This window comes from Lotus japonicus, chromosome 3 (genome assembly GCF_012489685.1).
Source record: "Lotus japonicus ecotype B-129 chromosome 3, LjGifu_v1.2".
NCBI lineage: Eukaryota > Viridiplantae > Streptophyta > Magnoliopsida > Fabales > Fabaceae > Lotus > Lotus japonicus.
The window spans coordinates 37451290-37477907 of NC_080043.1; the positions used below are offsets into that span (position 1 = coordinate 37451290).

At 35.3% G+C, this 26618-nt stretch overlaps 3 protein-coding genes across 5 annotated transcripts; 2 read left to right on the forward strand and 1 right to left on the reverse strand.

Moving 5' to 3' along the window:
• Positions 1 to 2738: 2738 nt before the first annotated feature.
• On the forward strand, positions 2739 to 12710 carry LOC130709560 (uncharacterized). Of its 3 annotated transcripts, none has more exons than XM_057558948.1 (19): positions 2739 to 3002; positions 3081 to 3169; positions 3258 to 3367; positions 3484 to 3541; positions 4215 to 4303; positions 4573 to 4639; positions 4726 to 4788; positions 4963 to 5133; positions 5232 to 5325; positions 5426 to 5505; positions 5599 to 5674; positions 5820 to 5863; positions 7003 to 7070; positions 7499 to 7584; positions 7675 to 7832; positions 7941 to 9533; positions 11054 to 11260; positions 11342 to 11498; positions 11994 to 12180. In XM_057558948.1, exons 1-19 carry the CDS (start codon positions 2891 to 2893, stop codon positions 12002 to 12004), a joined length of 3333 nt encoding a protein of 1110 aa, XP_057414931.1. In that variant the 5' UTR covers positions 2739 to 2890; the 3' UTR covers positions 12005 to 12180. The 3 variants fall into 3 exon arrangements, with proteins under 3 accessions (XP_057414931.1, XP_057414930.1, XP_057414932.1); XM_057558947.1 differs by lacking the exon at positions 11994 to 12180 and adding an exon at positions 12198 to 12710 and having other exon boundaries at positions 2742 to 3002; XM_057558949.1 differs by lacking the exons at positions 2739 to 3002; positions 3081 to 3169; positions 3258 to 3367; positions 3484 to 3541; positions 11994 to 12180 and adding an exon at positions 12198 to 12710 and having other exon boundaries at positions 4234 to 4303; positions 4474 to 4639.
• A 1159-nt stretch (positions 12711 to 13869) lies between these two features.
• LOC130709561 (uncharacterized) lies at positions 13870 to 16097 on the forward strand. Its single transcript, XM_057558950.1, has 3 exons — positions 13870 to 14678; positions 14809 to 14882; positions 15514 to 16097. The coding sequence occupies exons 1-3, from the start codon at positions 14619 to 14621 to the stop codon at positions 15629 to 15631; spliced, it is 252 nt and encodes an 83-aa protein (XP_057414933.1). The 5' UTR covers positions 13870 to 14618; the 3' UTR covers positions 15632 to 16097.
• A 4279-nt stretch (positions 16098 to 20376) lies between these two features.
• LOC130709562 (polycomb group protein FERTILIZATION-INDEPENDENT ENDOSPERM) lies at positions 20377 to 25372 on the reverse strand. Its single transcript, XM_057558951.1, has 13 exons — positions 25116 to 25372; positions 24958 to 25023; positions 24220 to 24342; positions 23908 to 23988; positions 23735 to 23827; positions 23544 to 23619; positions 22606 to 22685; positions 22467 to 22538; positions 22040 to 22099; positions 21767 to 21863; positions 21183 to 21246; positions 21044 to 21103; positions 20377 to 20773 (listed from the first exon to the last, which is right to left on the reverse strand). Exons 1-13 carry the CDS (start codon positions 25293 to 25295, stop codon positions 20704 to 20706), a joined length of 1122 nt encoding a protein of 373 aa, XP_057414934.1. The 5' UTR covers positions 25296 to 25372; the 3' UTR covers positions 20377 to 20703.
• Between the last annotated feature and the right edge of the window lie 1246 nt (positions 25373 to 26618).

The following is a 26618-nucleotide window of genomic DNA, read 5'->3' on the forward strand; positions in this document are numbered from 1 at the left end:
AAAGCAAGGAATTCACCAAAAATTGGAGTTTCCTTTCACTGTGCAATCAATCCACGTGATCCGGGAGTAGAAAGTTTACGGTTCCCCATAGACGGCGCCGAATGTTCTTGCCTTGAACATGGAGATAGGGTATAGTACCTACAGTAGAGAGATTGCACTAAGAGAAAGAATCTAGAGAGAGAGTAACCGCTCAAGAAAGAGAAAATAACTGAATCTCAAGTGTATATTGATCAAATGAGCCAAGAGTCCTTTACAAATGGTAACTGCACCCTATTTATAGTGTGGTAGCTGGGCCTAATGAGTGTAACAACCCTTGTTGGGCCGGTTGGGCCTCGTTAGGGGAGGCCCAATTCTCAGGCTGGGCGACCGCCACTTGGCGGGTAACCCCTGGGCGTAGGCCCCTAGGGGGCTCGCCTAGCCCAGTCTCCTTAAATAGTTGTTCTTCTGCAGGCCTTGATCTTCAATGGGATGAACGAACAAAGAGTCCATTAACTAAATCTAGAACAATTCTTGTTGTCAAAGATTTGATCTCAAACATATTTTTTCCACAAAAACAAAAGCAGCAACAAATCTCTCTTCAGAAGATTTGTTCACATAATAAAACAATCACCTCATACTAAATCTGGGACAAATATTTTTAACCAGTAACAAATCTTATCAAATAAGATTTGAACACAAAAAGATATAATCTTCTAAAATTTAAACCAAATCAAATATTCTTCAGCAGTTTAGATTACACTGGATATATTTCCAAATATACACCCGGAAGCCTATTCAACAACCCTAGCTTGTTGATCACCTCAATCAGTCCCAAGCTTCTAGAAAACATGTGCAACACACAACAGCTACGCAAGGACAAATGTTCCACACAGATGCTCCAACATTTGGTCGCACATCTTGACAGATAAAACATCTTAGTTAAAATGTAGACAACTAAGAAAATAGGAACAACACTCATTTTTATATTTTATTATCTTAGCTACCTTTTATGATTGGTGTTTCTTCTCTACTCTAGTTATATTGCGACGTAATTAACCGTCCTGTACATCTTTGTGGTTAATTACATTATTGTAGAGGGGTTAATTTAACTGAACTAAGAAGGAATCAAGTATGAGTATTAAACTGGCCTACGTTTGATCATGAATATCTCTTAGGTAACCTCTCTTGTGTTTCATGTCATTTATTTTATCACGCTTGCAATGATGGCTTGCTTTTGGGTAGTGAATTCAGGAAAGACAAATAACAATAACTTGAGGGTGAGTTCATTTTTTAAGAGGCATAGTTGGCTTTCAGAGGAATTATAAATAGAATATATAAATTGGGGGGAAGAGGATTTAATTCAATTACTATTTGTTCGCATTTTTGGTCGACTCAGACAAATAGAACCTAAGGATTATTCAGGGATTGGATTCTCAGTTCTCTGGTGAAAATCTTTAAGCGTTGTCATGAGTTTTGTTAAGAATGTGAGTACAAACTTAGAAAAGCGTAAAATCAAAGTAAAAATGAAGATGAAAAAGATAAAAATAAGAGCAAAATGAAAACAAATTGAAAGGAAAAAAGGAAGAAAATTGCATGAAAAGTAAATATTACAAATTGAAAAGGAAAATAGGTTTCACAAACATACTCTTTGTGTTCTTGTATCATTGTTTGTCTCGTCATAATTTGAATTGGGAGTTACATACGAGTTCACATTGCTTATTCTCCAGGCTCTGTCTTTGAAATCTTAAGCATCTCATAGAGGATATTGTTTCCTTCCCCCACCTGTATTTTGATTACTCAATCTACCTAGCTGTGATCTATGGAATGGATATTGTGTGCTCAAAGTCAAGTTCATGGATTGAAAATGCACAGGATAAGAAGTTTTCTCGTGGTTCCACTCAACCTTTTTATGAAGTTTGATTAATTTCAGTGTGAAATTGCATCTGCATGAATTACTCTGTCTCTATGAGGTCAAATTTAATTTGTAGCAAATTATGATCATGCAATAGATTTCATCCCCAATTGTTACATGTTTGTCTTTGATGGTTTCTGAATTTCTGTTATCATTTGAATGACTGCCTCTTTTGATTTCTTGCGATGTGTGGTGGGAGAGGGTGTGGGTTAGGTTTAAGGGTTATTGAGTTCGCTAGGTTTTTAGATGAAGATGATGAAGAAGATATTTGAAGAAGATGAATATTCATTATGTTCTTAATTTTTCATTTTCATTCTAATTTTAATTTTAATTTTTTTATTTTACCCAGGAACCGTTAAATACTAGATGGTGGGCGGAAAACCAAACTGCAAACGACACTTACGTGGAGATGAGAAATGCTAATAATTTTTATTAAAAACTAAAATCACACAAATGAAAATAATGAAGGACGAAAAGTGTGGCTTTAAGTCAAATATCTATGTAAAAAGAACATGCTCACACAAGAAGAAGCAACATCATTTCAATGAATTTTCAAAAAAATAAAACATCATTTCAATGAAACATGCAAACCAAAAATAGAAAAACACACTTGGGAAAATGCCTTCCCAACCAAAACAATTACCTGAATATATTTTCATGCCAACCCTTTATGAATGGGAATACTGTTAAAATATAGTTTTGTGTCAGAAGACATTCCAGATCATCATAGGATACCATTATACCATAGAAAATAAAAAGACAAACCTTCACATACTCTAGCACGTGCCGCACGTGCTCTCTCTCTCGCACTCGCCGCAATCGACATGCCATTTTCCCTCTTTACCCCCATCCCTCTCATCACAGCACAATGAGTAGATGGTTGCACTGCACAAGAAGAAACAACAAAGATCTCTATTCTCCACCTTCTTCATCTTCGCCTTCAGCTCAGAGCACAAACCCGACCCGATTCCTTGATCCGAACCCGATCCATTCCGTTAAATGGAGTCCATACTGGGTCGGGCTCTGGAGTACACTCTCAAGTACTGGCTCAAATCCTTCACCCGTGAACAGTTCAAGCTTCAAGGCCACACCGTTCACCTCTCCAATTTAGGTATAAAACCTCCAAATCCAAATTCAAATCCATTTTTCCGAATTCAATTTCCATTTCTCTGACTTCGATGATTCTCAGATATCGACGGCGACGCCTTGCATTCCAGCGTCGGATTGCCGCCGGCGCTCAACGTCGCCTCCGCCAGAGTTGGCAAACTCGAGATAACGGTTGAGTTTCATTCAGTTACTCGCTAACTAACTTGCTTTTTTCATCGAACTGTGTTAGCGATTGTTTGATTTTTGTTGCTTTTTTCAGCTTCCGTCGGTGAGTAATGTGCAAACGGAGCCGATTGTTGTGGAAATTGATAGACTCGATCTGGTTCTGGAGGAGAATTCGGAGTCTGATGAATCTCCAAGTCAAAACAGGTCAACATGGAAATGAAATTTGTGATGCTTGAAATGATGATTACTTACTGCATTTGCTTTAGTTTAAATTTGATGTTGCTGCTTTTTTTGTTGGTTGTGCTGTTATATATGTGCAGTTCTTCTACGCCGTCGGCGGCCGCGGCTAAAGGAAGCGGTTATGGTTTTGCTGATAAGGTTTGAGTTTGAATACTGTGTTTTCTTTCTTAGCCTGAGTTGATGTACTTGAATATGAATGATGATGTTAAAGTGGTCATTTTGTTACACGGTGACTTGAATATCTATAGATTGATTTTGTAGTCAGATTTCATAATGTGAAAGGGGTTACGGTTGGGAGATTTGAATTTGAACAGTTTTCGTCTTGCCAGTGTAGTTGTGGGGAGAATTTTCGGTGACATGAATGAAGTTATAGGCAAACAAACATAATGTGTTGACTATTGGGAGAGGTTATTAAATATTAGACAATTATCGAGGAGAGTAGGATGATAAGGGTTTAGTGGAAGATTATCGGATCACATGTCCCTTTTCTTGTTCTTCCAATTTAAAAGTAAGACCTCAGCCAAAAAGAAAAACTGACGGCTGACGAGAGAATGTTAATATTTCGAATAGAAAGAATTTTGTTCAGTGATTTGTCATTTTTTAATTGGAGGAAATAGGGGACGGTACAAACTAGAGGCAGGTTATTTAAGTCCTAATGAAAGGTTCGTTTACTGCAATGCCTTTCAGTCTACCACATTACTTTCTTTTAGGTTTGGTAGTTCCTACTTCCTAGCAAATGTCAATCACCTGTCTATATAACAAAATATCTTACTTGAATTTTACTGGTTCATACTGACTGGCCAATCAACAGATTGCAGATGGCATGACTATACAAATACATACGGTTAATCTATTACTTGAAACCCGTGGTAGTTCTCGTCGCCAAGGGGGAGCAGCATGGTAAGTTCTTTTCACTAGTGCTCTGAATTAAAAATGTTATTCACTAAAGTTTTGGTCTGCCAGAACTGTCTAGTCTTAAGGATCTCCATAAATTGAAATTAGTATCATGTTCTCTACGGGGGTTGATGCAGTATCTAAAAATAGATTGTGGTTATTTTGGGTATCTTTAGGCATAAACCTGATGGCTGATGAATTTTACATTACTTTCGGCTCAAAGATTTATCTCTAACCGGTACGTAAGCATCTCCATTCACTGTTTCTGGGTGCAGGGCACCACCTATGGCATCTATTACTGTACGCAACCTTTTGCTGTATACCACAAATGAAAACTGGCAGGTGTTACTTTGAAACTCAGATTTACAATATTTTCTAACTATAGATGTTGAGTGTAGCATTATATTGAAGAAAATTTCCCTTATCAGGTTGTTAATCTTAAGGAAGCACGGGAATTCTCCAGTAACAAGAAGTACATATATGTCTTCAAAGTATATCTTCCCCCTTCACTAGCTTAAATATATGTGCTGTATTGGTATCATTATCTTTTCTTCATATTTCTCTTCTATATTATTGCTCTTTTTTTGTAAGAAGATTCTTTCAGAAATTATTTTCTGTTCTCTGTATTACCATCTCATAATTCTCACTTTTCTCGTCCTGTCCAGAAATTGGAATGGCAATCTTTGTCTATTGATCTTTTGCCTCATCCTGACACGTTCACAGATCCCACATTTGACCATTCTCAAGATGGATCAAACCTGAGGGATGATGATGGTGCAAAACGAGTATTCTTTGGAGGAGAACGTTTTATAGAAGGAATATCGGGAGAAGCATATGTAATGAATTCAGTTCCTCCAATTTATTTTATAAATATTGTTTCATTACAGAATATTATAAGTCATGAAATATAGGTTGGATGTATAATTTTTAACAGATAACAATTCAGAGAACTGAGTTGAACAGTCCTCTCGGACTTGAGGTTCAATTGCACATAAATGAAGCTGTTTGCCCTGCATTAAGTGAACCAGGTAAGCAAAAGTGCAAATTTTGTGTTTCTTGTATCCTTATTGAGTTGATAGATAAAATGGTATGGATGTGAAATGAATCTAATGTAACATATATGAGCAGGACTACGTGCATTTCTCCGCTGTATGACAGGAGTATATGTTTGTCTAAACCGAGGTGATGTTGATTTCAAGGCTCAGCAGGTTACATATTGTTCCTTTGAGTTTACCAATGCTTACTAGTTTATCATGTTTTGTTATGAATTTATGTGTCTGTCTGTGATTGAATCTTGACAGCTATCCACTGAAGTGGCTGGGCGCTCTCTTGTCTCAATTGTAGTAGATCATATATTTCTTTGCATTAAAGATACTGGTTAGTCTTTAGCCCCATACATACTTTTATTTTTTAATATATATTGACCTATATCCTCTTTAATTATTAGTAAATATCCTAGGGCTAATAGTTTTGTGTACAAGATTGATTTCAAAATGATCCTACATTTGGCATTAACTTGCAGAGTTCCAGCTTGAGCTTTTGATGCAGTCCCTCTTTTTTTCTCGCGTAAGTTTTTCAATTTTATACTTCTGACATCATCTGAAGTTCTTGCACTCGTTCTTTTTTCTTGGGTGTTTGTCCCTATTGCTCTCTGTATTGGTGTTGGTGACACTACATTAGCCTTATCTAATAGTTAGAATAGGATTCAAAATGAGTACAGAACCTTACATTTTTTAAGTTGGTAGATTCTCGTCTTAGATTGTTTGGGCCTATGTGAAGAAGACCTATAGAAGCACGGATGAGAAAGGGTGATCAAATGGACTCCTATAAGATTTTTTTTCGGGAGAGGGGGGGGGGGGGGGGGGGGCTACGATGCCTTTCACATGTAGTTCTTTTGCCATCGAGTAATATATCATTTAAGGGAAATGATCAAGGGCATGACAAGAAACCTGACGAACCCATAACAACCTTTAGATCATGATCTTATTCTATTTTGTTTTAATTTTTATTTAATTCGAAAGTGTAAAACTGCAACTGCCGTTGAAGTCGTCTATGTCCTGCACAAGGGTAATCGTGCAAAATAGCATAGCTCTTCATTTAAAACCCTACTGCAATACTTGCACTTTTGCCATTAATGAGAACAACCTGTTCTGTGTCTTAACTTGTTTCGAGAACACAAAATGAAAAAAGAAAACAAAAACAGCTCAAAGATGTCACTGTTTTCTTGTTCGAAAAAATAGAAAACAGGAACAAGTTTAAAGAACAAGTAAATAGAAAACATCAATTCAAGCAAGTTGATCTTTTAAAAAAACAAAAAGACCGTTTCTTAAAATTAATGTCAAACAAACCCTTAGTTATCAACTTTTATACAGATTAATCAGAGCAACAAGGATTGAGCTCTGAATCACATGGTTATAAGAGGTTTTGATACTATGCCATGAACGAACCTTTCAAAAAGTTGAAGTCATTGGACGAAGATACCTGAATGGTTTTATATGTAAGATACAATAAAAGCCAAAAGATGGAAAGCTTCTTCTTGTTCCCTTGGATTATTCATGTAATAGGTGTTAGATGTCATTGACTATACACATCTTATCACCTCTCAATTTCATATTACTATGTTGGTAATGGTAATCTTTGGCTGTGCAACGTTATCAGGCTTTCATTGACTGTAGAGCTATACTGTTTGTTGACTGTCCTTACAGGCCAGTCTTTCTGAAGGAGATAATGACAAGAACTTGACCAGGATTACAATTGGTGGATTAATTTTAAGGTTTGTGTGTCTGAACCCAGTTTGAAACCACTATTAATAAAATTTTGTGAGCTGTGTGTGTGTGTATGGTGGTGGTGTTTGGGTCAATTTATTATTTATTATGTTATGTGTTCATAGGATTTGAATGGAAACAGGGAACTAACTGATCTGAATACATTGACAATGGGTTAAGATGGTAGGATGAAGTAGGGCAGCCAATACTTTTGTGGTATCTATCTTGGGTTAGATTTGGAGAAGTTAATGCAAATGAAAATGGGAAAGGAAAACAATAAGAATTTCTTTGTTTTTTCTAGGAATAGAAATAAGACCAGCATCTATGATCATTTTCGTGCTCTTGATAGTTGAAACAACACAAATTATTATTATTATTATTATTATTATTTGACTTGCCCAAAACTAAATTGTATTTTGTGTTTATGGGAATGCAGGGACACCTTTTCTTGCCCTCCATGTGCCTTAGTGCAACCATCATTGCAAGCTGTCACAGGAAATACTTTTCATGTGCCAGAATTTGGTATTAGCACATAATTTTGAAAAGACGTTATCAGTTAGGCAAGGCATATATTGTTTGTTTAATTATGTTATCTATCCTTTCTTTTGGCAGCCAAAAGCTTTTGCCCTCCAATATATCCTTTACAAGAGCAGCAATGGCAGTTGACTGAGGGAACCCCTCTAATATGCCTCCATGCTCTTCAGACCATGCCTTCTCCACTCCCACCATCCTTTGCTTCTCAAACTGTTATTGACTGCCAGCCTCTTATGGTATTTGCAGTTTCTTTCAATAAATGACCTGGCATAGTCTTATAGCGCATCTATTTTTGTTTATATTTTTGGCAATCATATTATTTCATGATCTTTCTATATTTTCAGATTCATCTGCAGGAAGAATCATGTCTGAGGATATCCTCTTTGTTAGCTGATGGAATAGTTGTCAGCCCTGGTGACATTTTACCAGATTTCTCATTGAAATCTTTTATTTTCTCTCTCAAGGGACTGGATGTTACTGTTCCTTTTACTGACATGGACAATACAGCCCAGACCTCCTTTGCTGGAGCAAAGCTTAATATCGAAAACCTGTTCTTTTTAGACTCACCCACATTGAAACTAAGAATGCTGAACCTTGAGAAGGATCCTGCTTGCTTCTGTCTTTGGGAAGGTCAACCGATTGATGCTAGCCAGAAGAAGTGGACTGCCAGAGCATCCCAGCTTACTTTGTCTCTGGAAGCATCTACCGGTATATCCAGACATCAAAATTCCCATGGACAGACTGCACAATTGTGGAGATGTGTTGACCTGAAAGATACTTGCATTGAAGTAGCTATGGCAACTGCAGATGGCAGTCCATTGTTAGAAGTTCCTCCTCCAGGGGGTATTGTCAGGGTTGGAGTTGCTTGCGAACAGTATTTGTCCAACACTTCTGTGGAACAGTTATTTTTTGTCCTAGATCTCTACGCTCATTTTGGGAGAATTAGTGAAAAGATAGCAATGGCTGGAAAAAGGAAACAATTGGAGGACATTAGGGGCAAATCATTTAATGGAAAGCTGGTGGATAAGGTTCCTAGTGACACTGCTGTGAGTTTAGCAGTGAAATACCTCCAACTTCGATTTCTGGAGTCTTCTCCAGTGAATGTTGAGGGTATGCCTTTAGTGCAATTCGTTGGAGATGATCTGTTAACTAGTGTCAAACATAGAACCCTTGGTGGGGCTATTGTTGTTTCATCTACTTTACGTTGGGAGAGTGTTGAGATATGTTGTGTGGATGCTGAGGGGCACTTGTCATATGAAAATGGCTCATTCTTGAGTTCTAGCAAAAATGCTCCCTCTCCAATTGATGATGGATATCCTCAACTAAGAGCTGTTTTCTGGGTGCACAAGAATGAGAAACATATATTGAATGCGAACGCTCATCCAGTCCCGTTTCTGGACATAAACATGGGTCATGTCATACCATTACATGAACAAGACATGGAGTCTCATAGTTTGAATGTCTCAGCTTCTGTATCTGGGGTTCGTCTTGCTGGAGGAATGAACTATGCTGAAGCCCTCCTGCATAAGTTTGGAATACTTGGGCCTGATGGAGCCCCTGGGGCTGGTCTTTGTAAAGGCTTGGAAAATTTACAAAAAGGACCATTATCAAAACTATTTAAGACAACTCCTCTAAGTGGTGATGATTCAGAAGATGGTATGAAAGCAGTGGGAGAAACCAGTTTCCCACACTTGAAGAAGCCAGATGACGTGGATGTAACTATAGAATTGAGAGGCTGGTTGTTTGCTCTTGAAGGTTCGCAAGATATGGCTCAAAGGTGGTGGTTCTCTAGCCTTGAAGATGAAGACAGAGAAGAGAGGTCTTGGCACACATCTTTCTCTGGTTTGCGAGTAAATGCAAAAAGCAACCCAGAAAATGTTTCAGATGGAAAAGCACAATTGCGCAGAATACAGCAGAGTCCAGTAGAGCTGGTTACGGTAAAGAAGCAATTCTTTCTGATTTTTCAAGATTTAATGTTTATTGTATAAAATTTTTACTTTCTGCTTTCAAGAATGAAGTTAAATTTTTTTGTTGAAACTAAAAAATAGAGAAAACAAGTTCAATGCTTACTAAAAAATTAGTTTGGCATTCTCAGACATCATATCCTGCAGGAGTTGCAAAACATGAAATGCCACATTGATACTTCCAAAATTCAATCTATCATCCATGATACGATTTGTGCAGCATGTGTCAGGAAATCTGGCAAACCAATAGAACTAGACTGATTTTTCTTTTTTGGAATTGATCTGTAGACGTGCTACACATTTTTCTGTTGACTAGTAAATATTCACGTGTTTTAACATAAATAACTCATTTGTGGAAATTAACCAAACTTCTGGTTGAAAACATGAGCAGACTCTTGTTTTTGATAAAGGGCAATTTGCACTAACCGCCCCTGAGTTTATCATTATTGTCCTAACCTCCGCTCTATTATTTAAGTAGACACTAACCACCCTTATTTTATTGGGGACATTGCACTGACCTCCCCTGACCTTTATCATTATTGCAATAACCTCCCCTAAGATTTATCACTATAACACTCAGCATCCCTCTATTGTTCTAAATAGTGTATGAAGGAGGAGAGGTCAGTGCAATTTGTCATTTGATAAATCATCGTGTAGAACTTAGTTTTCATGGTTAAAGTTGATCCTTTATCTGTATATAATTTACTTTTTGTTATCTTTTGTGAACTACCTTTCCTAATTCGTTTTTCCTTTCAGCTAATATGGCTTTCATTTTGATTTTGTTATATTTAGAATTTGGTAATTACAATTTGTAAAATATACATAAATGCAGGTTTTCGGTGTTTGATTTGTATTACATGAAAGAACTAAATGGCCATACAATAAAATTTAATGTTTTAAATTGGATCTTTGGGGAATGGTCCTAAGATGTACAGTGCCTTCAATTAGCTAAATTAGCATCTGCATAATGATTTATCTAATAGCTTACCCTTGGACAACCTTTGACTGATGGAATCTGCCGTTTGCTGCTGGTTATTCATTATTGTAAAAGTTAGAAGGAAGATTTTCTTACTCGGATTAAAAGGACAAACATGAGGGTAGAAGGCTTTCTTATCATATTTGTTATAATGATTATGTGTGTAAACCACGCATAATATTAATGATCAAAGCACAGCAAGTATATACTTACCCTGGAAATGTTATAACCTATCTTGCCTTGGAAATGTTATAACCTGTTAGTGGTTTTTTGAACACCTAGGTCAAGAGTTCAATTCCTAGGAAACGCGCACTTGGGAACACCTTTTGCCTTCACCACACCCGGGTCGAAATTGCAAGAGCAATTCAACACCTAAAAAAGTTTAAACTTTAAAAATGATAGTTAAACTAATTATCATTATTAATTGGTTTTATTTGTGTGTTTTATTCTTGTTCTTATCGTTAAATATGTGTAACTCTCCTATCATACACCTTGCCTGATGCGCCTGTGCATGCAGGTTGGAGTTCAAGGGCTACAAATCATGAAGCCTCATACCCAAAAAGACACACCTTCAGCAATGCCAATTGCAAATGGGGTTAAAGAATTTACTGACACAGTTGGAGGAATTGGTCTTGAAGCTCGCTTGATATTATGTGAGGAGAACTTTGATGATGAAATGACTAATTGGGAAGTGGAAAACCTAAAATTCTCTGTTAAACAGCCGGTAATGAGAATTTTATATTTAAGTATGGAGCATTGTCTCTTTGATAAGAAGGTTTCATGATATGATGATTTTACCATGCAGATTGAGGCTGTTGTAACCAGGGATGAGCTTCAGCACCTCACTTCTTTGTGCAAATCTGAACTCGATTCAATTGGCCGGATAACTGCTGGAATTATACGATTGTTGAAGCTTGAAGGTTCTGTTGGTCAGTCTGTAATAGATCAACTCGGCAACCTAGGTATGTTCTCAAAGTTTCTTATGCATTGATTTAATTTTCATTAGACAAAAAATCTTATTCTTCTAGGTTCTATACTTCTATTTATGGAAACCTTGAATCTTACCTGTAGTTAGGATGTGGAATTGCTTTTATCTTTAGAAGGTCAGAAGGTGTAGGGCAGAAAATGGATTTGAGATTTGAGGTCTTAGCATTCTTAACTAGTGTGGCATATAGATTAAAGAGAGGCAGTGCACAAGACTAGTAGCCACAAGGGTCCTACCTATTAGTCTTAGTTTTCAAAAAACAATTTTTAGGAAAAGTATAATGCTTCAAAACAAGGTGTCTTGACTCCAAGTGGCTGCTAATTTGATGACTACCTCAGCTGGATCCCACATATGACACTGCTTAAAAATAGCCTGTATTAACCCTGAAAGATGAGAACTTAATTCCAAAAGTATTGTTGAATACTATCTTGATTGTTCCACTTGAACTAATTTATGAAAATGGTGAATTCAGACTTCAATTAACAGACAAGCAAGCACCATATATGGAGTAATGGAGATAAGTAAATTCTAATTTTCTGCAGATTCTCATGAACTCTAATTTTGAGCTCATCAGAACACCTACCAATCTTCCTACAAGTTTGCTATTTCTAGCAGTTTTATTTTCTTGTTCTCTGAACAGTTATCATCTTCTAATAATGGTAATGATAACTTGCAGGAAGCGAAGGCATTGACAGGATTTTCTCTTCTGAAAAGGTTAGTAGAGACGGTAGTGTGGGTAGTAGAGGACTTTCTCCATTCGCATACCAGATAAACGAAGAACCGAACAAAACTACAGAACAAACTTTCACTTTGCTTGAGGAAGCAGTTTCAGATTCACAGGCTAAACTTAATGATTTAATCAATGATATCGGTACTTCAGCAGAGTCTTCTTCATCTCAACGCCTTACCCTCATCACCCTGAGTCAAAAGATAGGGACTATGCAGGACTTATTGACGCAATTACGGAATCAACTTTAACGTCCTTCCGTCATTTTTGCTGTATAAATATAATCAAATGATTTTTGAACACAGGTTTCAAATTTTGTGCATATATATATATATAGCATACAAGTCCTTGTTGAGTATTGTACAAGTTAGGCAAATCAAGCCTCCTATTTGGTGTAACAGAAAATTTTGATCCCTTGAGCAAAAATTGCAATAGAGTTGTGAAGTCTCATATTCTTTGGCAGTTTAATGACGCAAAAAGAAGAAAATCCAGATTCCTTCCTGCCATATAATTAGACGCCGAAGGGGATATAATCTATACTAGATACAAAACAGAAGCCGGTTTGGAAGACAAAAATCCAACGTGTCTTGCTTAGACCAACTCTCCACGTGTCAAGGTTTCAGGCAACTATCTTGGGCAGACGTTATAGGTAGTAAGTTTAAAAGATCAAATAGCTGGACCCGTTATCTCTTAAGTAGGGTAGATAGGTCGGTATCGTTTTCTCTTGGGGAGGGCACATAGTTGCTTCTGTCACTCTATAAGCATTGCTCCAGTGTCAATTTTTAACGCAATGTGTTATCAGCCCATGTTTCTGATAATTTTGCACTGGCTGAACCACATAATTGATGGCTGTCCATCCCCGTATTCGCTGGATCCTTTGGCGGGATGAATGTTCGAATTTCCGGTCTATAAATTGAACACCAAACATGCATATCAACCACAACCATCCACAAACAACCCATTTCCGGTTTATAAAGTCCTTCCCCGTTTTCTCCGATTCAGTGTGGCAAAAATCACAGAACTGCTAACAATAATCTGTTGTAATTGGGAATTCTGAGTCTATAAATCGAGCAGAAAAATGGATAGTTGCCACACTGAATCGCGTTTCCGATCTCCGTTTGATGGTCATGGGTATCGTCTTCTCTCGCCGCCACGCACACCAAGTCTCGCCGTCATTTGGTGAATTGCCGGGGAGCTGCGTCGCTTTGATCCTCCTCAGATCTGCCAGCTAGCGACCTTGAATCACTGCTTCCTCCGCCGATTTTGTCTGGGAATCCAAGCTCCCCGCCAATTACCGTGCGATTGTCAGGGAAATCTTCACCGATTTTCCCTCCGATTCGAGCAAAAGAGCCACTTACGCCGCTCTTAATCCAAGGTAATTAGTTAATGGTTTGGTTGATTAATTATTTGATTAAATCATTTTTTAGAGGAAGAATTAATGTTTGAATATATGGGTTTTTTTTATTGCAGAAAGTTTGGTTGGATAAAAGCACGGGAAAAATTTGTATGTGCTTATCATTCAAGGGACTATCCATAACCGGGATTGATGATCGGAGATATTGGAAGGATATCCACACTGAAGAATCCAGGTGGGTGACCTTCTTCACATCCATTTTCTCATCACTTATCTTGAAGATGATTATTTTTTGGTAGGATTAGATAAGATTTTGTTCCAAAAAGAGTCACTCATGACGTATATCTTGAGATTTAAGACATTTTAGTTAGGATCATGAGCAAATCCATTTGGTGTCAGATGAAAAAGATCTATTAAAAGATCTTGCTCCGCATAAAATGCAGGAATCAAAAAGTATATATGTATGTATCAAGATAAAACAGGTTGAGAATTTTGCATAGATATTGGAAAGATTTCAAGTTGACAATGCATTACAAGTAGTTTAGGACCTGAGCATTTAATGATCTAAGAGGACCTTGGAAGATTTATTTGAGGTCAGACAGATTCTTTTGAACCTCATCTAACTCATCAAATCTAGGCAAATACCCGCAAAATTTCCTAAAATACTGCCTCGTGCTTCTTCAGTTTGGTATTGTGTTGACTTTTTACCTCAATCAGGATAATGAAGAAGAAATTTTTTTTATAGTTTCCTTCAAGAAGACGTGGGAAGAGGAAGCATACAATGAGATTCATATCAAGCAAAGCTCTTGAACTACACATCATGCATGACAAATTGACAATAATAAGTGGTTTGTAGACAGACAGATATAATTCCAATTATTCTATTCTATTTCCAACTACAGAGATCAGAACAACAGAGAGAAAAGAGCTTGAAGCCGGAAGACGATGAACTGCGAAAGCAGATTTGTTAGGCTTAGCATCAATGCAGCGTCTAATAGCGAAGAAAGTATCGAGAAATGGAGGCTGCAGAAAGACTCTGTTGCTTGCTTGGCTACTTAGTTGCTGAAAGGGCTGTGGTGAGTTTCAAATGAATATTATTTCTGCATTGTGTTTCCTTTCAGTTGATGTGAGAGTGACGTTAATATATTGTTTATCATTCATCCATGTATGATGCATAACCAAGTTTTTTATTGACATCCTCTGCAGCTGCAAAGTTTAAAAAAGTGTCCTGGAAACTGCTTGCAGGCTCTGAAAGCTATTCCACGGAGTTTGAGAATGATGTGAGTTGTAAATTGTGATGCCAAAGTTCATTTCTCTCATCAGTTTCTAGCATCATCTGTTGTTGTGTAATGAATATCTTTTATTTGGGTACTGAATTATGTGCTTATATTTCAGTTGTTTCTTACTTAAAGAATCACAAATGTTTTCTTTCGCATATTTAACTTCTCTTTTATATTGATATTTTTTTTTCTTTCCATTTCAAACTAAAGATATAATTGAATGTTGTGGCTGAGGAGGCGGCCCCACCCATGCCTCACCATACTGAGTTTGAATTTGACATAATTTTATTTGAAATTTGAAATCTTGGTAGACATCTGAGTTCACAGTAAATTCATTGAGCTTGCTTACATTAGGTTATTTTGCTTTATGATAAAATGTTTTAGTGTGTTAATACAAAACAGTGAAGTCAACACACAAATGAATAAATAAAATTTGAAAGCTAGGAAAATACGAAAGAAATTCCTATGAAGTTTCTTAGTGGGCTATATAGGCTGTCTATCTGGTGATCTTTTACTGTGATGTGCAAAGACAAGTGTGCTATGAAAACAAATAGAGATATTTGAGATGGAATATTTGAAGGATAATATTGATCTTCTTCATCTTATAATTCCATTGCTTCTGTATTTTTAGGTATGTACATAGTTACCAAAGCTATTTGTGGAACCATGCAGCAAGTACAAGGGTGCAAAAATATGGTAATGTGATCTTCAATAGTTTTCTAGATCTGCTTGCTTTGTGTGGCAATTAACTTCTAATGAACTTACATCTCCTTACATCCTTACTTCATTCAATACACTCTCCTTACCTTGAATTATTATTATGGTAGTTGAAGCCAAAATATTCATTTATTCAGTTGAATTTGATTCTACCACGTGCAAGAACTGAACAAGTAGTTTTAGGAGACTTAGTATATTGTAAAGAAAATTCTTCTGGAAATGTTAGAGAGCACATTGGACCTGAATGTGACGAAGACTACAGTGGTGGGCATGATTCTAATAATGAAGATGAGGTCTCTACAGATGTTCATGAAGAAATAAATAGTAATGTCAAGGTTAGTCTGATCATTTTGGCCCGGAAAGCTAATATACTCAACCAATGTTGCTGCTTTAGGAGTATGTCCTCTTCATATGATGTTTCTTAGAGAGAAGATGGTCTGGACATGTGTTGAGAAGATCTATATGGTTTATAGAAGCACCAATAAAGATGGTAGACTAAATGGATATCCAATATTTGGAGGTAAAGGGAGATAGGGAAAACTAGAAGTCAAACCATTAAGAGAGATTTATATTTAAATGAAGTATCATTGGACTTGATTCATGACAGGACATTAAGTAATCTTTCAGGCTCTCGGGATTGGTAGGGGTTGGAGGGCCTTCTGCACGTCACATGGATTGAAGGCAGGAGATGTGTTGACTTTTTCTTTACCAGTGAAAAATTTGCTGTTATTAATGTTTTAATCCACCTTAAGCCGTGATAGAATGGCATGCATGTTTTTCTTTCACGACCTGGATTGTATTTCTTGCTTTCTATCATGTATTGGACAAGTGGTGCTATTTTAATTAAGTTGCGATGGCATGTGTTGGACAATTTCCTTTATCATCTGGTTTGTTGTCCATAATTTCACAATAATGAGTTGTGATAAAGGAAACATGTTGTTTGAAAAAAAATCTGGTAACATACTCACCGTGCAAAGCACGAGTTTAGATACTAGTTATGACTACAATTTCGGTGACTCATTTTGGCATTACATTGACAGATGATGACTTTACAAACCAAGTGTCTGCGTGTATCAGTGCTATTAAAAATTTGATTTGAAGTGAATTGAAAGTGAAATGATTTATATTTAGGCATATTTAAGGAAAAAGTGATCTCCCTAGGACAAAATGTTGTAAAATTTAGTTATAAAATTTCATAATAGATTATGTTTATTGTAGAACATATTATTTCTAGCTTCTCCAAAATTAATTTTGGAGCTAAAAACAATTCTGCAATATAATTCTCCAACATTCGTATACAATGAATATAATTTATACTAGTATTGATCTCGCGTCATACACGGATAGAATAAAAGTACTCTGTCGGCATACATCAGACATTTTCATTTTTCCTCTCTCATTTTTCTTTTTTAAATATGTATATATGTATATTGTAACACCCCACTTTTCGTTATTATGTTATTTATTATTTTATCTTAATTATTATTATGCTATATGGTATTTTGATAATTTATGCGATTTAATTAGATGATTATGTGATTATGTGATTTAATTAGATGATAAGGTCATCAAGTGATTTTATTAGATAATTAAGTTATTATGTGATATAGAGAAATAAGGGTTTTAGGTTTTAAGTGAGTAGTTGGGAGTGGGGCCCATTGTAAGATTATTTAAGGGTTATGAGAGAATTAAAAAGAGATAAATCAGAAAAGGTGGAGAAAACCTAGAATTTGATCTTCAAGAAGAAAAGGGTCAAGGAGGCTTTGTACCGATGTCATAGAAAGTAAGGGTTTGAATTTACCTTGTATAATTATAGTATAACAGAGGTTGAGTTTAACATGAAGGAACCTCCAACTTCTTTCAAAATTCAGAACTGAGAGACTGTGTTGAGTGTTAACATGTGGTGCTCAAAATTGATTTTGAGCGAAATTGAGGTTCCGGGGAAAATTGGGTTCTGTTCTGTTTTGCCCGCAGATACCCTAACAGTCTATGTTGTAGAGAGCATAACTCTCTCTACAGAATTCCAAATTGAGTGAAACCAATTTTGTATGAAATCTAACTCATAGGGCTATGTTAGGTAATATTTTCATAATTTTTCGATTGCTGGTTCAATACCAGAATCATTTGCAAGTTCATTCTGTTTCTGCCCGCAGATACCCTAGCAGCCTGTATTGTAGAGAGCATAACTCTCTCTAAAGAATTCCGAATTGAGTGAAACTAATTTTATATGAAAGCTAACTCATAGGATTATATTGGGTAATATTTTTATAATTTTTGGATATCTGGTTCAATACCAGAATTATCTGCAAGTTCACTCTATTTCTGCTCGCTGACACCCTAACAGCCTGTGCTGTAGAGAGCATAACTCTCTCTACAGAATTCCAAATTTAATGAAACCAATTTTGTATGAAAGCTAACGTATAAGGCTATGTTTGGTAAAATTTTCATAATTTTTGGAGTGCTCGTTTAGTACCAGATTTATCTGCAAGTTTGCTATGTTCCTGCTTATTTCTGTGATTGATTCTGGAACTGCTGGTAATTGATATGAGACATTTGATGATTTTGTGTTGCTAGTTTGTCGGTGGAATAGTGAATGATTTGATAATTATATTGAAGTGTTATTTTGTGCAATTTTGGTGTGATTTTTCGTTATGGAATTTGGTGAGAAAATATGTTATATATTTGGGGCTGGAGTGGTCTCAAATTGTATGTTTTAATTTATGAGTTTTTGCACGAAATACACTTCATTTAGTCAAGAGGCAACGTGTCGGTTTTCATCGGAAAACTGAGGTTTGTCCCAGAACTGGAGTGGTTCTGGAAGTCTGGAGTGGACTTCATTGGTGGTTAACTGTCTGGAGTGAACGCGGTGATACCGCTAAGGTTAACAATTGGTACCACATGCATACATTAGAGTCTCACACACTAAGTTTCACGTTTTCAGTGGTTTTATGTGTTTTGTGAATTATTTTGCTGTTGTGGTAAAGTCCCATTATTATTCTTCTTAAAACTTATAATTTTCTGAAACAATAAGAATTATGAAACTGTCTTGAGAGCAAATATTATAATCACTCAGATTTTAAAGAAAATGCGAAGAGTTTATAAAGCAAAATCTGAATTGTTTACTTGCTCTTTGTTATGCTATATTTTATACAATGTAAGTTCTTACCCTTCTGTTGGAATGATGTTCTATGCGACATCGCTCAGGTACTGGAGGTAGAGATGTGGCTCATGAGGAGTAGCTTCGGAGAGTCTTAGCTTATGTTAATATTATTATTATTATTATTATAAAATAAGTGTCTTGCTCTGTAATGTAACACTGGGTAGATATTTTACGTTACTTTTACACTTCTGTCGAGAGGATTTTATAACCTCTACTTATGGAAGTTGTTGAATAATTTTCTAAATTATGGTGATGTCGTACTGTTGATGACCGAAGTGCCTATGAAATTCAGTTTTGAGTATGATGAATTTTATTGGAATATCAAGGAAGATAAACCTATTTAAATAAGTGATTTTATGCATCTTAGGATATCTGGCTGGTTTAGAAATTTTATTGGCAGAAATAATTCATTCTTTGGAAAGCATATGAACTTATAAATTTTCAAACACAATCAGTGTTAATTTTAATGAGTTTTCGTGAAGAAGTGTAATACTCCCTTAATATGTTTCTAAACTCTGATAAACGTTTTTAAATAAAACAATGGGAAAAAAGGGGGTGTTACATATATCACCTATTTAAGGTTTTTTCTTCTTCTAATCCTAGGTATATTCTAAGTTCCTTTTTTATAATTTGTTATGCTTTTTTTTTTGGTAAATACAAAAAAATGAGTTAATTTTCAAATCAATCCTTTAAAACTATTTGATATTCATGTTTTTTAATTTTGTTATAAAAAAATAACCATAATCATTAAAAAAACCTTTTTACCAGCATACATCTTAATGATAAAAAACTCACAATTGACTTTTATTAATTATTCTTATTTCATGAAAGACCATTAAATCTCAAATTAATACAGTAGTTATTTTTAAAAAATGTCACAATAGAGTTTTGTTAATTATTCTAATATCATTAATATTTAAAAAATGTCACAATAGAGTTTTGTTAATTATTCTAATATCATTAATAACTATTAAATGTAATATTAATACATTAATTGTTTTCAAAAAATGATATTATTTAATATTTAAATTGCTAAAAAATTGAAAAATATAAATATGACATCATCTACCTACTAATTACAGTATGAGAAAACTTATGAAGAAATGGATAGAATGAGGAGGGTGACACTTGTCGGAGTTGCCACTTTTTAGTTTCAAAAATAGTATATAGTATATGATTCACATTGTGAACAGTTTTGACATATACATCCAATCATATCTTAACATTTAGAATTTTTCGTTTTAAACTAATTACGATATAGCAAAATAGTAAACTTCAATATTTCGGTAAAAATAATTGCACTGTCATGCATATTGTTATTAAACTCCATAAGACCATAACCATTTAGAGATAATTTGACCAATGAAATTGTTAGTTCCTATTTAACTGTGAATTTTGAAGAAATTTTTTTTATTCCTATTTAACTGTCCACTTAGCATTTCAAGAGATCATTAAATTATGTTTTTACAACAAATGTCCTTGTCAGTACAATAAATGAGGAGAGATAACATATACTTTAAAAGGTAAAATAGAAAAATAATCCTTACTTTTTCTAAAAATCAACAAAATTAATCACACCTTTAATATGTGTGCCTCCACTCAAAGTGGACAGTTAAATAGGAACGGAGGGAGTAACATTAAGTAAGTGAAACAAGCACCCACTAATCCTCGGGTGGGGTGCGTTTGACATAAAAAATAAGCGATGTGTTACTAAATTTAAAAACACATCCATGGTGAACGCAATAAACTTGGTTCACACTTCACATCTATCAAGTAACACATCCATCTCATGTGAACATTTTCACTGAAAAAAAATTTCAATACATAAACGGTGAACGCAATAAACTTGGTTACTCAAGTTAATCAATAGTTAATCCGATAAACCCTAAATGCATCATGTTCAACCACATCTTGCACATCAAACTGGTATTAGCTTGTGATAGTTTAGTCCGAGGAGTTTGTGACAGCATCCCAGCGCCATATTGTCCCATCTTCACAGCAACACAAAATAGTACTACATCATAACAAAGGATTACAGTTAAAAAAAAATCACACAATGCATCAAAATTGTGAACAGAAAAGTAAAAAAAGATTCAACTTATATGTGTAAAGAGTTTAATACAGATATTCAATCATATCTTACCAGGTTTCCTTTTCTGTATTTACTTTTTAAAATCATTATGATATGGTAAAGCAGTGAATCCGGATTGAATATCCGTGTAAAACTTGTTTACAGTGTCAGTGCATAGTTATTGAACTTAAATAAAAATATAAAGAAAATTACCTTCCATCATAGGACATAGCTGTCTGCCTGATTACAGATTTTGATTGAAGATGAGACAACCTGAAGAAAGTGACTTGAGATTGAGCACAAAAAATTGATAAAAATAAAAATTCCAATGATTAGAACTTGATAAACTAACCTTGAAACAAGAACAGGAGGACTTGACTGCAATTCCCAAACAAAAATCTTCCCTTCCCTGTTGCCTGGCAGACGCAGAAAAAACAAAAGGAAGTGGAAACTCAGTAAAAGGTTGAAGTTGAAAACTTGCCAACAAAAGTAGTTAAAGCTGTCAGAAATATGTAAGGAACAAAATGTGTAATACACTGGTCTTGTCACAGCAGAACTACAGCTGTAAGGAAATAACAACAAAGACAACAGCAACAACAATAACAACATCAATAACAACATCATCATCAACAACAACAACATCAACAAAAACAAAAACAACAACAATAACAACATCAACAACAACAGAAAGAAGCCTTAACCCATGAAGTGATGTCAGCTATATAGATCACACTACGCTATTGAGCTCGATCAAAAACCAAATTATGAGAGATATTATTGATAATGATATCATTTTTAACAATATCTTCCCAAGTTCTTTTTGGCCTCCTCTACCACTTTTCATAGGAGTAAATACCATGTTATCAACCCTTCTCACTGGTGCCTTCAAAGGTCTTCTTTCAAACTTTATAAAAAATTGAAATGAGTTATTCTTACCTATTGCAACTTCCTTGAAATGGAAATCACAAGAAAACTTGATGAACCAGATGTCACACTCTGCAACAGGGTATCTCTGAAGGACGTCCACTACACCCTAAAAACCCAGGAAAGGAAAAAAACAGAGAAAAAAATGAAGCTGATGAAAACTTGCACATTAAAACAGAACTTGAAAAAAGAGTTATAAACTTATCAAATTTGCACAAACTTAAAACATCAGGGGCCAAAAGTGTTTTTTAGCAAAAAAAAAAAAAGATAATAATTCTAACCAACCTCCCCTGGAGTTTGTTCCTTCACTTTAGGTTCCCACAAGAGAATTTCATTGTCAACACTCTGAAAAGGTAACATAAACCACCACTTTAGGAATTGATACATAACTTAGGAAATCAGAGAAAATTCAAAACACTAATTGCTCATTGGGGTACTGGCCAAAAAAGACTTTCAAACTTTTACTCTCCCAATTGTTAAAGATCTTTTTTTAATAAAATAAGAAAAGTATATTTAAAGGCTATAGAGAAAAGGAAAACATGACCTCCTACATAGACTAAGCAACATGGAAAAATATAAGTTTATGTTACAAATAGAAGTGGTGAAAGTTAAATCAATTTCAACTAGGGAGCAAATTTTTCCCCCTTACATCAAACCTAACTTCTAATTTCCACCAGAAAGTAGACAGATGCTGGAAAGAGCAACCACTCACCTTTGAGAGGACAAAATCACCCAACCATCTAGTACAGTCAACGTAATTTGTATGAACTGTAGCATTGAATATCTGAAATTACATACTAATTCAATTAGAAAAGATCCATCATATGTACCTAAAATAAATTATTACTTACAGGAAACTGCACATATTTTGTAGGAAACTTAGAAGGAAGATCTGTCCACGTGAATGATTTTTCTACATAGCTCGAGAACTCTGCAGCAACATAAAGAACATGATGGATAGCAATGAAAAGGACAAGAATCAAGAATAAAATTGGTACACTACCAACCTGTTTGGATGCAAACCAAAGAGCACTTATTGTAGCTTATAAGTGCATTTTTAGAAGATAAGCTCTAATAAATCTGTATCCAAATAGGCTCAATATAATAGATGAGATATTTTATGCACACATCAAGTACATTCTGGTTTTTATGCACAGGGCACTATACTGCATGGTGGGACCCAACTTAAAATCATCAACTCAACTACCCATTTGCATTGATCCAGTGCATAAACAGAATGGGGCATCACAACCCCACAAGAATGTTCCAAGAAATTTTTTAAAAAATTGTTACTTGCAGCTTCCATGTTATCATGAAACAAATATAAAAGACCCTTTGCTCACCCAAAACGACCCTCTACTCACCCAAAAAAAAAAGTATAATTCCTGTAAACAAAGTCCAGAAGTTAAGTTGTTGAATCCAAACAGGAAAGAGTTATAAACTTATCAAATTCTCATCCGTCTTTCAATTTAAAGCCTTTACCTCTTAAACTAAATTTAACATTGGTTGCAACTACGTAGTGTCGGTGATGCACTATTTTACAAATGTTTATTTTCTGAATCTGATAATCAAACCAAGTCAAAGCAAACCAAAACAGTCATAACTACTTTTGGGGGGGAAAACTTAATATATAATCTTCCCTGGTTTACTTTTCATCTTTGTTAGCCTATGGTATCATCCATTACATTATGGGAAATACAGTGAACCTCAACTAGATGATACCAGAATAAACAAAAGCAACAATACAATAACACCAGTAGTCCAGTACATATAAAACGAAATACCTTACCCTTCATAGACCATATCTTTACAGTATTATCCATGCCACAACTGGCAATTTTATTCATATCAGACGGATGAAAATCCTACAATAAGAAAAAAAAAGTCGGTCAGATGAATCTCTAAAAATCGAAACTTCTATTATTGACTTGGTAATTAATCAATAAAAAGGCGAGATACGTTAGATGCAAATGCACTTACAACACTTAAGACTTCATTACGATGTCCTCCAGCTCCAGCAAATATCAAAATGCACACTCCAGTATGAACATTCCATAACCGGACAGATTCATCCTGGTCAACCTCAGATGTCATTGAGTGAAAAAATAAGTGATTCTTTAGTTAGTGAAATAACAAAGAGAGGCACTATTTACTTTGCTTGCAGATATCACAAGTGATGGCTTCAACGTTTGAGTCCTGATTTCATTTACGGAGTCCCCATGGCCAACAAAACTCTGGAAAGAGAAGGGTATCATGTCAGGGAGCCGCAGGAATTACATGCCTAACGTCAACATTATTGAATTAAACAGATAAATAATTTAAGGCATTCAGTTTGCAACAGTTCCCACAAAATTCTGAAGTCCAAACAATCAACCAAACAAAAAATAAAAAATAATAATAATCTCATTCTTATGCTTCAAAAATACTGATCTACAAAACTTTTACTCTTGTTACTACCAAAATACCTTGTGTATCTTCTCACTGCCAGTATCAATGACTCGGATTATACCATTGATTCCTCCAGCAACAACAAATGGGTTACCATCAACACTGCATGCCCAGCTTACAGTGTAAAAAGATTCATCCTTCTGGTCTACAAAAAAATCAGATTAAAATTGGTGCAGTATAATAATAACATAGGGGATTCCTAAGGAACTCCCACTTATATTTTATAACATGTCCATTAGTAACCTACTCTCCAAAAGAATAGCTAAAGATTCAAATTTCTTCTAAATAAACAAGTGGGGTGTGTAATTTGCTAATGTATTTTCACTTGTTTTTTAGAAGAATCACAGTAGCAACCTACAAGTACATTTAGGCCCTGTTTGGGAGAGCTTATCTGATAGCATAAGCACTTGTGCAAGTGTTTGGGAGAGCTTATGCAGACAACTTATGACCTATCATAAGCTGTTTTGAGCTTATTTTCATAAGCTACTCAAGATAGCTTATGAAAAAGAGCTTATGCTTATATATACTTATTTTCAATTTATTTTAATAAACTTTTTAAAATAGCTTATGAATAAGCGCGCTTATGAGGCTTATGACCATATCGCTTAGTTAAGCTGTTTTCCCAAACGGGGCCTTAATCCTTGTATAAAACAAGTGATAGTAGATAACAACAACAACAATAACAACAACAACAACAACCCTCAAAGCTATGGTTAGAAACATCAAATAAAAAAAAGGGTATAGTGTGGACTCACATCTTCATCTACATAAGACTGCAGAACAGCAATAACACCTCCTTCAAGACATTGATAAATGGTAACCTGAAGAATTAACAAGATAAAGCATTAAAGATTGAAACTTTGGAGTGCAAAGAAAAATGGGTTGTGGAAAAAAGAGAGAAAAGAGTACGAACCCTATTGCCACCAACAGTGGCGAAAACGTTGACGTAGCGGGAGTCGATGAAGTTGAAAACGACGGCGTATAGAGGACGCTTCCCCTCTTGGAGGCGATTGGTGACTTTATAGTCTCTTTTCTTCGGAGCAAGCGGGTTACCAGTCACTGGTTCACATCCCAAAGCTGATAACTTCGACATTGCCAAACCCACTTCTCTTCTCCAATGGCTTCTGCTTCTCTTCAAGTGTGAGAACTTGTTTGTTTGGGTTTTTTGATACTTTTTTAAATTCAATTATAAGATTATAAGATTAGTTTAAAATGATTGTTACAATAATTATGTGATATAGATGGTTAATTCTTGTTTTTTTTTATTTTATAATGTCGCACGTCACTTCGACCAATGATCCATATACACGCGTCAATCTTTCTACATGTAACGAAAAATAAAATATCCATGCGTCAAATTTGAGTTATTTCTATTTTTGCTCGTTCTCTTTCATTTCGAGCTCATGCCTTAATTTCAAGTTTCTTCTACTCTTCACCCATGTTTTTTCATTTTTCGCTCATGTCAAGTACTTTTTTTTTATGGAAGAATAAGATTAAAGAAGAAACTATGTTTAAGATATCATTGACAACTAGAAAACTTCTAATAAAACCCCAAGCATTGGGGTGGAATTGAGAAACAACAACACTAAATATCTTAGTACATCCGTATTTAAAGGAACTAAATTCCTAGCCAAGTAAGGTAATAGGTGCAAAAGAAAAAACCTTCAGCCTGCTTGGAACATATTCGATCATCGCCTCTAAGGACAACCAAAGTATAATTTGTGGATAATTCCCCACCTGTCGTTAATTTGACTGATCGTTTTAGTTCTTCTTGTGAACCTTGAGGAAATTAGATGCACATAACTAAATTTATTTCGATAAAGCTCGGATGGTTGGAAAGAAATGAATCTCGAAGTCTTATATATAAAACGCACCGAGTTGGGAGGGGGCCTACTGTTCTATGCAAAGATTCGACCAACCGATCAAATATCGAAAGACCCAAAGTGAGAGAGTTACTTTGGATTGAGATTCGACCAAAGACTAAAGACAATCAAGGCCCTAACACGATAACAATGATCCAGATCAGACAAAAGGAAGATCAAGCTTTGATTAGTCTAACCATCGGACTAAACCATTATATTTAAGTTATTATGTTGTGTGGTCATTCAGTTATGACATGTAGGAAAACAGTTACACCAAGCAGCTGAATAAAAAAGAACAACCACATGTATAAAATATGAATCCTAGCATTGTAAACCAAATAGAGTCATTTTTGTTCTCATATTGATCTTCTTAAACTCATATATTCTCTAGTCTGACTTGAGCGTCACAATGTCTTTTGCAGGTACCTCACTCGTCGTACATCATCATGATCCACCTTTACACCACGAGTCCATACAGTTAATCACCATAAGGTCTACTCGACGAGCACCTTGCTTCTCAAAATCTTGGGTCCAGGGAAGGTTATCATCTTAGT

Excerpts from the sequence above, each read along its gene's own strand:
- LOC130709561 (XM_057558950.1), top strand. The coding sequence starts at position 14,619 with ATGGAGGCTGCAGAAAGACTCTGTTGCTTGCTTGGCTACTTAGTTGCT. Across the intron at positions 14,679-14,808 it reads TAGTTGCTGAAAGGGCTGTG|CTGCAAAGTTTAAAAAAGTG; the intron begins GTGAGTTTCAAA and ends CATCCTCTGCAG. Across the intron at positions 14,883-15,513 it reads CCACGGAGTTTGAGAATGAT|GTATGTACATAGTTACCAAA; the intron begins GTGAGTTGTAAA and ends CTGTATTTTTAG.
- LOC130709560 (XM_057558947.1), top strand. The coding sequence starts at position 2,891 with ATGGAGTCCATACTGGGTCGGGCTCTGGAGTACACTCTCAAGTACTGG. Across the intron at positions 4,304-4,572 it reads CGCCAAGGGGGAGCAGCATG|GGCACCACCTATGGCATCTA; the intron begins GTAAGTTCTTTT and ends TTCTGGGTGCAG. Across the intron at positions 5,864-7,002 it reads AGTCCCTCTTTTTTTCTCGC|GCCAGTCTTTCTGAAGGAGA; the intron begins GTAAGTTTTTCA and ends CTGTCCTTACAG.
- LOC130709562 (XM_057558951.1), bottom strand. The coding sequence starts at position 25,295 with ATGTCGAAGTTATCAGCTTTGGGATGTGAACCAGTGACTGGTAACCCG. Across the intron at positions 24,343-24,957 it reads AGTCTTATGTAGATGAAGAT|AAGGATGAATCTTTTTACAC; the intron begins GTGAGTCCACAC and ends TTTGTAGACCAG. Across the intron at positions 23,620-23,734 it reads GTAATGAAGTCTTAAGTGTT|GATTTTCATCCGTCTGATAT; the intron begins GTAAGTGCATTT and ends TTCTTATTGTAG.